Source organism: Abrus precatorius, unplaced genomic scaffold (assembly GCF_003935025.1).
Source record: "Abrus precatorius isolate BTA unplaced genomic scaffold, Abrus_2018 Scaffold4, whole genome shotgun sequence".
Classification (NCBI taxonomy): Eukaryota; Viridiplantae; Streptophyta; class Magnoliopsida; order Fabales; family Fabaceae; genus Abrus; species Abrus precatorius.
This window is the reverse complement of record NW_020874384.1, coordinates 12,032,507-12,048,261: the sequence shown is the minus strand read 5'-3', so window position 1 is coordinate 12,048,261 and position 15,755 is coordinate 12,032,507. Positions and strand designations below refer to the sequence as shown.

The window sequence follows — 15,755 nt, the reverse complement described above, 5'->3', positions numbered from 1 at the left end:
ATCTAATAAATAAATTATAATAGAATTTATCTTTTTAGATAACTTATTCTCAAGTTATGTGAGTACTAAGAAACTGGTGCAATTATTTTGTTTCTCCTTCATGTCGCTTTGTATATGTCCTTACCGAGTCTGAATGACTCACCCTTAACTCTTATCTTTCTTCCACATTCCTACGTTATAGAGTAGCAAATTCCTAGGATTGTTGTCTTATCAAAGAGTTGTTATCTTTTCAATAGGCTTCCACTATTAGTGAGGGCTAATGTTTGTAAATTCTAATATAGTGCAGTTATAGTTGTAGAAGATCGGAACAACATTTTGTATTGTTGACATGTATTTAGTAACAGAACCTTGATGTATTTGATACAACCCACCTCACGCCTTGTATATATAGAAAGGAAACATGGGAATCAAATATGTGCCTAAATCTGTACAGGATAACTACTACAGAGTTTCTATCAGCCACACAGTAACAAAATAAGCTCCCCTGTCATGAGAAAAAAAAAAAAGACGAGAGGAACAGATCAAGCTAGTATATCACAATACACGAAGAGCCTGATTGCAAATATATCACAATGCTACACATTGTTTCGGCATCATGATAAGTTACAAGAGAGGCAGAAACCTCTGCCATAGAAGCAACTTGCACTTCTACTTCAGATTGCTCCAAATGTACTTAAGTACATGTGACCTTCAACACAAACCAGTATAATTGGGAGAACTTCTCCCCAATTATCTATCAACTTAGCACTGTCTCTGAGTTCACATGACCACCGCTGCTCCCAGTATAACTGTTAAATCCAACCACAGGCACAGAGCGCTGAGCAAAATCCAGTAATAACTTCCTCTGGTGGTCATCGGTGTGAGGAAGACTTGCTCGTAAGAGTTCCACAGGCATGTCCCTACTAATTGCTTTAGCAGCATCTGATCCAATTGCAGCTACATTTGGTGTCCCTTGAACAAGCAGTGATTGCATGATACTATGGTACTTATTCATGCAATACTTAGTGAGAAGACCAAAAAATTCATCAAATGAGGCTTGCCAAAATGAACGATTACCATTGTTATAGCTGCAAGCACCATGGGAATCAGTTAAAAGTTCAGTAGCCCTGTCAAGAACAGATACTAAAACACGTGAAGCACCATCACCAGTAGTGCTTCCAAGGGGGCGTAGAGGAGGCTGCTCTGCAGAGCAAACCACTGCTGCAAGGCAAGCACCCAAAGCACCAAGATCCATTCCTTGGACACATTGAGAAACAACCTTAGCAAGGTCACTTGTAGTCTCCCCAGCAGCAGGATCAGAAGGGAGGCTGCCAAATAAGAATCTCAAATGTCGAAATATGGTCATGCAGACTATCCGCATAAGCTCACTACCAGGAACAAGTAACTGAAGATACTTTGCTAGGAGTTTACGCCCTTTGGGTAGAGATACCAGTCGTAAGAAAACAACATCATCTTTAGCACCAAGTCCAACTTTGTGTCCATTCTTTCCCAGTGGGTCAACAAGTTGGAGTGATGTTGCTAGTCCTTCCAAAAGGACCTTCCGTCTTCGTCTTAATTGAGTTCCACCATCTTGAAGCTGATTACACTGTAGAAAGCGATCGATATCATCTACATCAAGAAGAAGACATAGACCATCCTCAATTGAGACCCTGGCTGCAAACAAAGGCTCCTGTTCAAGGGGCTTCTCTGAAATATTTCTCTCAGAGCTACCACTAACAGAAGAGTTTGGAGGATCAACTTCAAGAAGAGCACGAGACTGCCGAATAGCCAGGAATGAAACCCTCCCTAAAGCATCGACCTGAAGACAACCATGTGACTCAGAATTGGAACGGGCCCGAGGAGGAAGCTCCTTTATTTGGGTTGGGCAAAATGAATGTTTCAACTTAGCCCCAGGATTTTTAGCAAGACAAGCTTGGTGGTAATAGTCATCAACATAGGGGTCATTGCAATGAGTCACAGCAAGCTGCATTTTAAGAATACTCTCTATTTCATCACTAGTCATGTACTTGGACCTAAACTGTAATGAACCACTTTCACTTTTCTGGCTGCTGGCATCAGAACCCTGTTGGCAGAAACGATGACTATGTTTACCCTTATGTGTTGATTTTGATCTATGTTCTCTAACATCAACAAGACCAAGCATGTGTTCAGATTTGCTAACTATGGACGATGCAGATGAAATCTGGGGGCTAAATAAATGGGACTGGTAACCTGACATGTAGCCTGCTGATTGCTGAACAGGATGATGCAATCTGTGCTGTTGTTGCTGCAATTGGGTCAATAAGTGAGGTGATACTGATCTGCTGTGATGAGGTAATTGTTGCTGCAACATATTAGTCAGGAGATTTGGATGATCTCCAGAATACAATCCTGTTTGGTGAACCCAGGGATTCTGTATTTGATGATTAAGAGAGGAGCCAGTTGTAAATTGGCGCATGTGTCCACTAAAATGTGAATCATGTTTTGATCCACTCAACTGTAGAGCAGAATTGAAGAAAGGAGAGCGATTTTGTGATGGCAAAGCCATATGAGCCCCACCAGCATGATAAAGAATGTTCAAGTGACCTGTACTGTGATTTGGAGAAGACTGTTGGGACTGACCACCAGGGGGAGGATAAGAAGTAAATGAAGATTTTGGTACTAAAATCGGTTCACTAGAAAAACGAGTAAGTTCCTGTCTCTTGTCAGGATATGAAGATGTTCTATACAGGGGCTTTGATTCTTGTATGTGTGCAATGGGGAAATGTGGTTGTGATGACCATCTCTTTCCATCCTCAGTAGTTTCACTATCATAAAAATGCTGATCAAACCAGTTAGGAACAGGTTCACTAGAGCAATGTTGGAGGTGGTGTTGCAGCTGCCGTTGCTGCTCAGGATATGAAGATGTTCTGTACAAGGGCCTTGAGTCTTGAAGCTGAGTTAGAGAAGAATGGGGATGAGATGACCATCTTTTGCCATCCCGAGTGCCTTGCCCTTCACTGTCATAAGCATGCTGATCAGACCAGTAAGGAACATCATCCCTTTGTGACCATTCAGAGGCAGAGGAATCTGTATAGAGGAATATAGGAATAGAAATAATTCAGTCAACAGAAACAAGATGGCATGGAGAGAGGGAGCAGGAATAGTGCAGCCAGAGTCAAAACACATATTTCACTAAGAACACTTCATGTGTGTCATGTCATATAAGTCCAGACTTCAAAATTGCTATCTATCAAATAATTTCTCATGAACTTGACTGGTGTTTTGCTCGTTGTTTCTTACACCATCGATCTTCAAAAGTAAATGAATTTTACACATACGTGCATGCTATAGACATGAATGATCACAAAATCAGGCAATTCCTCTGATGAAACATCATATATTGCACAACTCTGTGACCTTCCCCCATCATTAGCATGGTTTTTACATGATCGAAGAAAATGCCAATTGAATCTCAACAGTCACCAAATTACTGACCTAACATTTCACAGGCCCCATCTTTATCTGGTGGAACTTTCTCCACTTAGAAGACCATACCATTTATAAATAAGCATGCAGCAGAACCGGACTCAAGTTTTACAGTTGCATGGTAAAAAATCAATGCATGTACACTCAACATAATATTTATAAATGCATAAGCATGTTTACGAGGTTTCAATCAATGCAGTCGTATAGAAGTGAGAGAAGTTTACAGCACAAGCACCAAAAATAATCTTGATAAGTAACAGCAGAAAGAAAGAAAAAACCAGTAATTGATATCGTCACTACATCCATATTTGTTTTCATTTACCCAAATTTGACAAGACTTTTTAATAATTTTCAATTTTGTATACCTGGGTTGTGTCCCATAAAGACACAGCAAAGTAAATAGACAAGGAACAGACAAAAATAATAAGATTATTTGACATATCTTTTTTGCTTTACGCATTTTCAGTGGCTAAAACCCATCTTAAAACTATTTCAGTAATTCAAACTAGCCTTTTTCTGTATTGATGTCAATTTCTTTCTTCATCCTTCATTTTGTCAAGCAGTATTGAAATAAGTATTGAGATAATGACAGGCACAGGCCCATAGAATTGAGATAATGATAGGCCCTAAATAGAAAATAGTGTTGTATTTTCACATATCTAAATCCTATCCTAAGAAACCTCTGCTCAAAAAATGAAACTTCACAAAAATAATAAACGCAGATAATGCAGATAAGTAACATCAGTTTTTTAGTTTAAAAAAAATAAATAAATAAGCAAGTAGCTGAGTTCATTGCTATTGCTACTCACTTTCTCTTGATCCTCGATCACCAATAACTCCTGCACTTCTAGGTCCACTAACAACCTTGTTCAACTGTAATAAATCAAAAAGCTTAATATCAATTTGCAGAACAGATTACCATTAAAGGAGACCCACATTATTTTCAAATTTCAATACAATAAGAAATTGAATCATAAATTAATCACTGATTGAAGTCATGCAGAGTACATGTTTTGCAGAAAACTAAGTACGAATTATAGACAAAATTTGTTAGTTGTCGTCAAAATATTCATATAAGTTAGATAAGCTAAACGAAGTGTGCTTTCCTTTCCTTTCACAACTCATTCATCTACTTATCCTTCTTTTTTCGCTCTATTTCATAAATGACAAAACAGCTTGATTGTAAAAATGACTGGGACTTACTAACCAAATGAATAAACTACTAGAAAAACTAAAAATAGGGAGAAAGAGAGAGAGCCAAGCATGCAAAATTGCACAGCACACAAAAATTGGAAATGCAATTTTATATTCATAGGATGTTATTTGATTTGCTGCGATAAGAAGCCCCCTTGATGAAGTATCATAAATATCTTTCAGGCTTCACCAATAACAATCTTCAGAACCCAAGATCCCAAAAGTTTAGCATTCCCATAGAATCACATATCATAATTTTCTCCGTATTATGATTGCTCTACTGGTCCACAAATACCCAATAGAGAAGCACAGAAAAGCAAAGCAGCCAGTATACCCAATAGAAAGAATAATTGAGTGCAAGCCATGCAACAGAATTATGCCTTCACATCCTTCTGAAATTAAGAAAACATACCAAGGGAAGTACACTTTCATCGCATAGCAATTCTAGAGAATTTGAAATAGCATGATTCACACAAAGACAGCACTGGCCTGCAGATTACTTATAATGAATTCTTTTCCATCTGCCGAGAAAGTATAAATAAGGAACCAAAAAATAAAAAACTAGAATATTGATATTCTTTAATCCCCTTTCCATCAACTAGATTATTTGTGATCTTTATCCCTTTCTGCTTCTGCAATGCAGGGTGAATAGTGATCAATTTTAGCAATTTCATTTGTCTATGGTATTACTATATCAGTAAAATTAGTGATGAGGACCGAGGAGAAGAAAATGGGCCTAAGTAGAAAGTGATCCATGATGCTTCAGCCAAGCCCAAGGATTGGATAGTGTATGTCCGGAAAAGAAAGAAATTAGGAAATGTTTGGGATGTTGGCAAATTTAGTAATGGAGAGAGAATAGTTTTTGATTACTTAGGCATGTTTATCCATGAGTGGAGGGGCGGTTTTTGCTCTTTTGGTAGTTGTGGGATAAAGTTGCCATTTAGCTCTCTGTAAGGAGCATTGCCCTGGGGCATTAGAAGAACCTATCTTCTACGTAGTTTCCATTTATTGTTGCAAATTATACAAACTTCCCTTATTCTCTCTCAATATTGTTGTTCCTGCCCTATATCCTGTTCTGCTATTTTCGGGTCTGTAACAATCTGTAATTTTACAGGAGTAATTTTAAATTTTTTGACTAGTTACTTTGTGAAATTTTAAAGGTAATTGCTGAAGGAATAGAGCCTACCAGCATAAAGGAACAAAAGAATGTATCGACGAAGTGCAGCACCCATGAGTCATGAGATGGTCAACAATAGTTGTGTAAGGTATATATCAGAAGTTCTCGAGTCAAGACAAGGTTTTAAGAAATGTTTCAAACCAATTGTTCAAAGAAAGTCCCAGAGATCAATTTGCAGGCTTAAGAAAGGAAAAAAAAAACAGAATGAGAAAAAAGCTTAAGCCTTTACCATACCAAAGAGATCCCAGTTGAATGCTGAGACAGAGAGGTTGGGAGCTGAGACAGAGAAAGATGGAGACCAAGGGCATCTAAGATGAGGGAGGTTGAGAATGTAACCAATGGCTGGCGGATGGTGAAAAGCCAAAAAGCTGCCATAAAATTATGACAGATGCCATGGCAGAAGCATGGCAACCATAATAAAATAACATATATATCAAGGTAGTTAAATCAGGATTCAAGTTGTGGATCAGAAGACCTATTTTTTGAATCGTGAATCGAATCGTATTTTGAATCGTAAGATTCAAAATTAATAATTTAAAACAAAAAAAATATAAATATAAGAGTATTGTAACATAAAGAAACATCAAAATATCTAATATATTAACATTTTGAAGTTAAATAATATGTAGCTAACAAAAAGAGGAGAAAACAAATAAAAAATAGGAACAGTTACAATGCCAGAGGGGACCACCAAAAATCTTGAATACCAGAAATCTTGAATAGGGAAGCAGTGAACAAATGCCAAAAAAAAAATGATTTTTCTGGTGAACAGAAAAACTAATTTCTCCAGTGAAAAAAAAAAAAAAAACAGAGGATATGCCTTAGAGGAGACAACATAAAAGATGATTTCTCCGGCAAAATGGAGCAGGTGAGCCTCCGGACTAGCTGATTTCTCCAGCAAAATGGAATGGGTGCGCCAGTGAGAATGGGAGAAACCACTACACAGAGGTCAGACTTTACGTGGAGAGAGCTCAGAGAGGAGAGTGTGGGGAAGATGAAATTAACACGTGTTTTATAAAGGGTAAATGACCTTTCTACCCTTAAAAAATAATCCAAACGGTGTGTTTTTTAAAAAATAGAATAGGGTTTTTTTCTTTCCCCCAAATCACATGAACGTCTCCCTGTTTTGGCTGCAAACACCTGCACCTGCTGCGATGTGCCAAACGCCCTGTGATGTGGTGGCTGACAGCCGCACCGCACTGCTCTGATTCGAGCGAGCACGACCTGGCTTGCAAAGGAATTGTGTGCTGCCATTCAGATTCACGATTCAGCCTGATACATTCGATTCAAGCGATTCTAGCAACGATTCAAATGTTAAATCGATTCTGCAATATGATTTGTATCCTTGAGCTACAGAATCGAATCGTTAGTATCGTAAGGTGAATAGTACAATACTAACTACACTAATATATATACACACACACCCCAAAAATATATTAAAAAACACTGCAGAATGTGATATAAAACCCAAAAACTAACTACATATGACAAAATCAAGAATCTCGTTGATAGAAAATCATCAAATATTATCATATGCTTCATAACAAAATCTCATAATAACATAATCGCCTAAATCTCATAGCAGTTCAATACAAACTAAAATGCGTCAAAGCGTTAAGTGAAACAAGGTGATAAAAAACAAGGAAAATAGAAAGACTAATTGAGGAAGCTTGTTGTTAGGCTAAGTTAAAGAAAACTGCTGCTCAAACCAAGGCAGCAGTGTTAGAATAAAAAATGGATGAAAAACAGAGAAGAAAAACTCGAAAAAGAAAATAAGAAGAAAATCTGAGAAGAGAAAGAAAGTTGAAACAAACAAAATGGAGAGAGAGAGAGTGGAGGAGAGATGTGGAGAAGGAAAAAGAAAAATAGAATGAAGGAGGATAGAACAAAAACAACAACAAAAAAACCCGCTCACTGGAAAATGAGGGTTGATGGAGCTCACTGTCATTGGAAGCAAGGAAGGTGACCAGCGGGAAAAGTAAGAGAAGGAAATGGGAGGTTGCTGTGCGAGAGAAAGACGTAGCTGAGACGATAACAGAGGCCAACAAGGTTGAAAGTCTACATTTGAAGGTTTTTATCTTGGGTCAGTGTGGTACTAGATCAAATCAGCAAACCTGATTCTTTTCTTTGTTTGGGCAGATTCCCAAAATATCTGCCACGGCCACCATAACTGCTGACCGCCATGACCCACCACATGCATGGCAAATTGTTAAAAATCCACCATTTTCCGCCAAGGCTGCCATTTGATAACACTGGGTTGAGGGCATCTGAGACAGGTCAAGTACTCAAGCCTGAAAGAGGAGGAGGTCAAGACAAATGGGACTAAGGGATTTTAGGTTTCTCTAATCACAGATTGTTGATTGCAAGTAACCCAGCTCATCCTGCCAAAGCAAGGCTTGTCATTGCTCTCACCAAACTAAGATGATCCCACCATTCTGGCAAGTTTACTAGCAATCCCACCCTGATCCTTCAACTTGACAATCCCTAGTAGGCTAGTACAATTGGGATCATGACAAGCAGCACACGTATACATACAGTTGGGTCAGTAAAAATTGCTTCGCCCATTAGAAACTCGGGTAAACTCAGGTGAAAGGTGAAGAGCCATACTCAACACCAATCACAAGATTAAATGCTAGGTTATGACAAAGTATTTTCAAGGATTGACCATTTCACTGAAGATTCAGACTCTAACAACCAATATTTTCAATGTAATACTGTATCAAAGGCTACTGTGGAAATCACTTTCCACCAAGCCAGGGTCCCTAGAAGAATGCATACCTCAGTCAAGTTTTATCATGCATATCAAATGGCCTAGTATGTACATAACAAGATGAGATACAAGGATTTTCCTTCTTTACTGGTATATTCCAGAGAATATGCCAGTTACCCTTTACAGTTTTCACAAATTTTTTTTGGATAACTCACCAACAAGTATTAAAGCCCTAAAATAAAACAAAGAAAATCTACTACACTTAAGGAACAGATTACACTGCTCAGTTTGTACCTCTTGAACTAATTCTAGAATCATCCTCCTCTTTCAATGCAAAGATTCTACCCAGTATGTCAAAGAAATTTATGAGACTGGACCAAACCACTTCGTTAGTCATATCAAAGAAACACATCTCATTTTAGCATTGTAAAACAGCCACTTTACATTGAAACAACAGTAGGAACTAGGCATTTTATTAGCGATATAGGGATAAGAAAACAAAAGATATCAAACATGACAGAATTTGGAGGGTCTGCAAAACATCGACCAAAGGCCCCAAAAATCACTCAACGGCTGAATGTCTTCTCCCCTGCCTTTCCTTCCCATCTTTGCTTCCAGCCATTTCACTCTTCTGCCATGGTTCCAAGCATCCTTGCCATGAAGGCAATGAAGCAAGGTTGTAACAACCCAAATCCCTCTTCTGCCCCATAATATTTCCAATATGATCTAGCACAGGAGTTCCTAACAAACAATCATTTGGGGATCTTGCTGAACAATCAAAGGTTGTGTACTTAAAACTTTGGAGTACTTTCTGATGGCTTTGTATAGAAGTTATAAAAAAAATAAGGTTTAGCTTAAAGGTAGTATGCTGTTTATGAAATCATGTGAATTTGATTTGTTGTAATCAAGTGCCCAAAAGAGAATAAGGAGAAGAAAAATAGATATGGAATTTAATGCAGATCAACCTGCAGTAAACTACTGGCCTAATTCCACAGGCAAAATAGAAAGACAATTCCCTATGGTCAATGAAGATTACATGGAATAACTGCACAACACTAAAACCCTGGTCCCAATACACCCAAGACCTCACAGTTTGCTATAGGACAGGATTGTCTTTTGGTGTTCAGCTCATAGCTCAAAGGAGTGGCTCCAACTCACCCAATGATTGGGTAGCTTTGCAACAATCTTGTATTTAGATTTCTCTGTTTGAGTCCTTATATAAATAGCAACAAGTCATTCATTTATCTAAAAGTCCCCAGCATACAGAGAAAGCACAGTATGCCACATTTTCATGACCTTACCTTTAAAAAAGTTGTAGTGAGATCATCAATATCGGAAAGAGATCTTACATCCTCCGCCTGCAATGTGGAAATAACAGTTAGTTGGTAGAAATTTTAGTATCACATATGCAATATTAAGTGCTCAAGTGGAATATCAAGTCATGGCATTGGCATCTGTTAAATATGTGTAAATATATTAATTAGGGAAATTAGTATCATTGTAATTATGTTAATTAGATAACTGTATATTTTGTAATTATTTTGTAATCATTGCTGATACAATTATTATCAATATAACTATTCAACCCATTGTGTAGTTAAGACACATATTTCACCAATGTTCTTTCTTTTTCTTCTCTCTTAACATGGTATCTAGTGCCTAGTGAATTAAATCCGTGTTCCGGGTGGGCCAACCACCCATTGATGGAATTTTTTCCAGAAACCATGCTTCAATTCCAGTTTATGATCTTCCCTCCACCGGCATCACTATCATCACCACTTCTACTGTTCCGACACACCTTTCTGACTAGTAACCAATAACAGCATCAGGACCACACCATCAAGACTGACCCATCCCCGAAGACCCCATTGCAAACAAAGCCCACATGCGCTGGCACATGTCACCACTGAGCTATGCGTATTTCTCTCTTCAGTCATCGTCACCACCGTGCATGGCAATGCATCTCTCCTCAATTTTTGGAGTTGCCTCTCTCTACTGGCCCTGAATCTCTCCTCATTTTTTGCATTGACCCTCCTTTATCAGTCTTTTTCATTTTGCATCTCTTTGTCCATGAGATCTTGATTCTGGTGCCATTGATCATATCATTGGTAACAAATCTCTGTTCTTCTCTCTCTACCTCTAGTTTTTTTCCTTCTATTACTAAGGTCAATGATTCTCAAACATAGTCTTAGGGTATTAGTATTGTTCATCCCTTTCCATCCTTACTTGTTGACAATGTCTTATATGTCCCTGGGTCTTCTTTTAATATTTTATCCCTTGGTTGTCTTGTACTCTAGATTGTGTTGTCTCTTTTACTATAGACTCTGTTTTCCTGCACTATCAGAGTTCAGAGCAGATGATTGGCATTACTCATGCTGGTTAAGTGGTGAACTCTCCTCAGTCTACATGCTTGATTAGGTCATCCCAATCGCTAGAAGCTACAACAATTGGTGTAAAGTCTTTCTAAGTTGTCAACCTTGTCTTGTGAGTTGTGTCAGTTAGGAAAACATCTTTGTAGTTCTTTTCACAATCTTATTAATAATTGAGCTTCATCTCCTTTTGGTTTAGTCTCTTCAAATGTTTGGGATCTTAGTTATACTATGTCTACTTTAGGATTTCAATATTTATTACTTTTATTGATGATTATTCTTGAACTTAGTTGTTTTAAAATAAAAAATTATTCTAAAATATTTTCTATTTTTCAAACCATTTACCATGAAATAAAGTTCAATAATGCTAGAGAGAACTTGTCTCGTTCTTTTCAACAATTTATGACATCCAATGGAATATTTCATTAAACCTCTTGTACTCATGCTCATCAACAAATGGGTTTGCCAAAAGGAAAAATAAACATCTTATTAAAACTACTCGCACTGTTCTTATACATAATAATGTCCCTCATTGTTTTGGGGTGATGTTTTTACAGCATATTATCTTATCAATTGGCTACCTTCTTTTGTTCTCAACAACCAGGTCCCACACTTTGTCTTGTTTCCTCACTAATCTCTCCATCCTTTACCTCCTCGTGTGTTTGAGTCTACCTGTTTTGTACATAATCTTAGTCTAGGAGATGACAAACTTTCTGCTTGTGCTTACAAATAAGTCTATCTTGGTTATGGTTGTTCTCATAAAAAGGTTATAAGTGTTATTCTCATATTATTAAGCACTACCTTATCTCTACTGATGTAACTTTTTGAGTCTATTCCATTTTTTTAATTCTTCATCTACATCTCCTGTGTCGGGGTTTGTCATGGCTATTTCCCTAGTTCCAATTGTTTTTAACCCACCATAGGTATCCCTCCTCTAGATGAACCCCCCTCCCCAATTCCAATTTATCACTGTCAACAAACACCTCCTCTAGATGATCCTCCTCCTTTGTCATGATCAGCCAACATTACAACTCCATTTGACTCATTGTCAAAACCAACTCCTTCATCTCCTCCAGCCTTGCCTCTTGAGGCTGATCTTCCTATTGCTCTTTGAAGAGGTATATATTTCACTCATAATCCTTCTCTTCATTATGCTACTATAACATATCATTGTCTTCTTTCTAATATGAGTCTTTATTCTTTATTTTCAATTCCTATTACTAAGAATACAAATGAAGCCCTTTCACACCCTGAGCGGCATCAAGCAATGATGGATGAAATGTGTGTTTCAGAGCCGTGGCACTTGGGACCTTGTTCCTTTTCCTTCAAGGAAATTTTTTGTTGATGGTAGATGGATTTTACTATCAAAATTGGCCTTGATGATCAAGTTGATTGCCTTAAAGCCCGTCTAGTAACTAAGGGTTATACTCAGATCTTTGGTTTTGATTATGGCAACACTTTCTCTCCAATGGCTAAAATGGCTTCTATTTGTTTATTTTTATCCATGGCTGCCACACGCCACTAGCCTCTACATCAACTTCACATCAAAAATGTTTTTTTTCATAAAGATCTCAATGAGGAAATTTATATGGAGCAACCTTGGATTTGTTGCTCAAGGGGAGTCTTTAGGATTAGTTTGCCATCTACAAAAATATTTGTATGGCCTTAAACAATCTCAAAGGGGGTGGTTTGGTAGATTCAACAATGTTGTCTAAGAGTTTGGGTTGTCTCGATGTTAAGCTAATCTTTCAATTATTTATCGAGATTCAGCTATAGGATCCATTTATTTGATTGTTTATGTTGACAACATTGTTATTACTGATAGTGATCCCCATGTCATTACACAATTGGAGAACCATCTATGTTACCATTTTCAGGCAAAAGACTTTAACAGACTCCAATATTTCTTGGAAATAGTGGTGGCACAATCCAAGAATGATATTGTAATTTTTCAGACAGTGTGCATTGGATATCTTAGAAGAAACAGGTTTGAAGTCAAGGGGAGCCTCATTCTGATCCAGAGAAGTACAACGGACTTATGGGAAAGTTGAACTATCTCACCGTCACTCGTCCCAACATCTTTTTTGCTGTCATTCTGATAAGTCAATTCCTTAACTCTCCTTGTAAAAGGACATTGGGATGCATTGATTTGCATCTTAAAGTATATGGAAGGAGCTCCAGGAAAAAGTATCTTGTACGATGACAAGGGTGACACTCAAATTGTAGGGTATTCTAATATAGGTTATGCAAGCCCTTATTATAGGTCTACTGCAGGCTATTGCATTCTGATCGGAGGTAATATGATTTCTTGGAAAAGTAAGAAGCAAAATGTGGTTTCTCTTTCTAGTGCAGAAGTATAATATCAAACTACAGCCTCAACCACGTGTGAACTTATTTGGCTAGGGGCTAAAATGACTTTCTAAAGAACTGAGATTTCAGGAGGTCACAAATGACAATTATTTGTAATAACCAAGCTGCCTTGCATATAGCCTTGAATCTAGTATTCCATGAAAGAACAAAACACATTGACCACAAGCTTTGTCAATTCAAATGATCAACTAGCAGATATATTCACCAAGTCTGTAAGAGGTCCTCATATTAAGCACATATGTGACAGGCTTGATGCATATGATTTATATGTTCCAGCTTGATGGAGAGTATTAAATGTGCAAATATGTTAATACGGCAAATTACTATCATGGTAATTATGGTAGTTAGGTTGGATATTTTGTAATTATTGTGTAATCATTGCTGATATTATTATTACCAAAATAAATATTCAGCCTGTTGTTCAGTTGAGACACATGGATTCCATCAATGATCTTTAGTTTTCTTCTCTCTTAACAGCATCCACCACTAACTCATCTGACTAAAACATATACTCAAGGAATTAGGAAAATTGTATCATCACATCTACATTATGCGTATCATGTAATTATAGGAATTGGGAAAACTGTATCCTAGTATTTAGTATATTCACTACAGAATGTAAAGTCAGTGATGTTATTGAGCCATACGGTTTTCAGCATATGCCTCTCTTTTCTCCTTTCTCAACAAACTTCAAAACAACATCCTTAGTACAACATCACCAAATGATCAGGCATTGTATCAGCACAATTTAATAAGAAAAATCATACAAAAATATATATAATTTCTTCTTTTTTGTTGGCATTCTCTGCTTCTATTGTCTAACCACATAACTGCAATTGAACAGTCTGCTTAACAAGATAAGCAATTTAAGAGAAAATGGGGGAAAAACCAGCAGTTTAACACCCAGAGAAAATAAAACCATTGGTGAATGAAATTAAATGCTGGTTAAATTTTTTGCAGACGATCAAAATGCTTATACCTTAAAACAAAATAGCCACAATAAAATTTAAAATTGAGAAAAAAAATGCAATAACATGAATGAAAAATAACCTCTTCTTTATTGAGAAAGAAATCTTCCTCATTGAACTCAACAGCAGGCATAGGCATATGGTCATCATAATCTTCTAATCCCCCCAACTCTACTTCCTCAGCAGCATCTTTACCAAAGAATGCATATTGTGATGCATCAAATACTTCATCTTCTGCATAAAAGAAGAAAATCGAGTCAAAGACATGTCCGCAGCTTCATACAACCTTTTAAATATAAAATACAGTTTTGCACATTTAAAAAACAGAAGTATCCCCATGTGTATGGCCCGCCACGGCCCACCAAAAGAAAACAAAACAAGGAGGAAAAGCTAAGAACCAAATAATAAAACAAAACGTTTGAAGATAATAGGTCACGTTTCAATAAGTATATAAAAATGGCATAACAACATTGTAATTTAAAAAATATATATGTATTCTACTCTACAATAGAAGATATTAATACAAACAAGGCTCTAAAAAAACAGAGCAATGATTATCTACTATTTGCAAGCTTCCTTGGCAGTCACACAATAAAAAAATACCAACATTCACTATGGATATCTACTAAAGCAATCAACAATGGCATAAACCAAAAATCATAATAAAAAAACACAAAATCATTTAAATTCAGATGTTACAATAAACTTTTCAAAATTAACAAAACTCTAAACCCTATACGGTTGTTCACTGAGTTGCTGTGAACTAAGCGCATTAAACAAAAATAAAAAACTGAATCGCGGAGCTAAAACTTAAATTTTTCCATCTATTTTCGCGATCGAGCTCCTAAGTTGGACCAGATCTACATGCACCAGCTGAATCAGAGAACGCGAAAGAAGAAAGAAACTACTGTAATAACCATTTAAGAAAAAGCGCCAAAGGAATTTTGGTAATAATGATAATGCGAGAAAGTGAAAACAATGAAAAAGAAAGGAACCTTTGGAAACATTTCCGAATTGTTTATGATCGCCGGGGGTGGGAGTAGCAGCAGAACCAAACCCATCCATGAAGGAGAAGAAAAACGCAAACGATGACTTGATAACACTTTGAGAATTGCTCGGAGATATGTGTATTAGGTCATGGCAGAGACTGAAGATGGAATGGGTTTGGATTTAGAGAGAGAGAGAGAGAGAGAGAGAGAGAGAGGAACCCTACCAGGGAAGGGGGTGAGGTCGCGTACCTAATTTTTTTAATTTTCTTGAGGGAATATGTTGCAACTTTATTTATTTATTTATTTATTGTTATTTTGTTTTATTATTTTGGTAGAGACATTTTGTGATGCCATATCAAATTACTGCTGAAGGCGAAAATGACTGATTTGACTTTCTACTCAATTTCCGCTTCTGTCTGACTTTCCCGCATATTATTTTCTCTGCCGCGTTTATTCCAATAATTTCAATTTCAATAATAATAGGTAATCAGTTTTAGTCTAGGCATTTTTTCTGAAATTATTTCTTTTATT

The 15,755-nt window shown here is 37.0% G+C and overlaps 1 protein-coding gene across 2 annotated transcripts; it reads right to left on the bottom strand.

Moving 5' to 3' along the window:
• Positions 1–294: 294 nt before the first annotated feature.
• LOC113864910 (protein PAT1 homolog) lies at positions 295–15,503 on the bottom strand. 2 transcript variants are annotated; one of them, XM_027499142.1, is made up of 6 exons: positions 15,231–15,477; positions 14,318–14,469; positions 9,830–9,886; positions 4,257–4,320; positions 1,147–3,048; positions 363–1,067 (listed from the first exon to the last, which is right to left on the bottom strand). In XM_027499142.1, exons 1-6 carry the CDS (start codon positions 15,298–15,300, stop codon positions 991–993), a joined length of 2,322 nt encoding a protein of 773 aa, XP_027354943.1. In that variant the 5' UTR covers positions 15,301–15,477; the 3' UTR covers positions 363–990. The 2 variants fall into 2 exon arrangements, with proteins under 2 accessions (XP_027354942.1, XP_027354943.1); XM_027499141.1 differs by having other exon boundaries at positions 295–3,048; positions 15,231–15,503.
• Between the last annotated feature and the right edge of the window lie 252 nt (positions 15,504–15,755).

Bases quoted from the DNA above. Each gene is read 5' to 3' on its own strand.
- LOC113864910 (XM_027499141.1), bottom strand. From the start codon at position 15,300: ATGGATGGGTTTGGTTCTGCTGCTACTCCCACCCCCGGCGATCATAAA. The intron at 9,887-14,317 runs GTTATTTTTCAT...TCCACATTGCAG, and splicing joins TCTTTCTCAATAAAGAAGAG to GCGGAGGATGTAAGATCTCT. The intron at 4,321-9,829 runs GTAAGGTCATGA...GATTTATTACAG, and splicing joins TCACTACAACTTTTTTAAAG to TTGAACAAGGTTGTTAGTGG.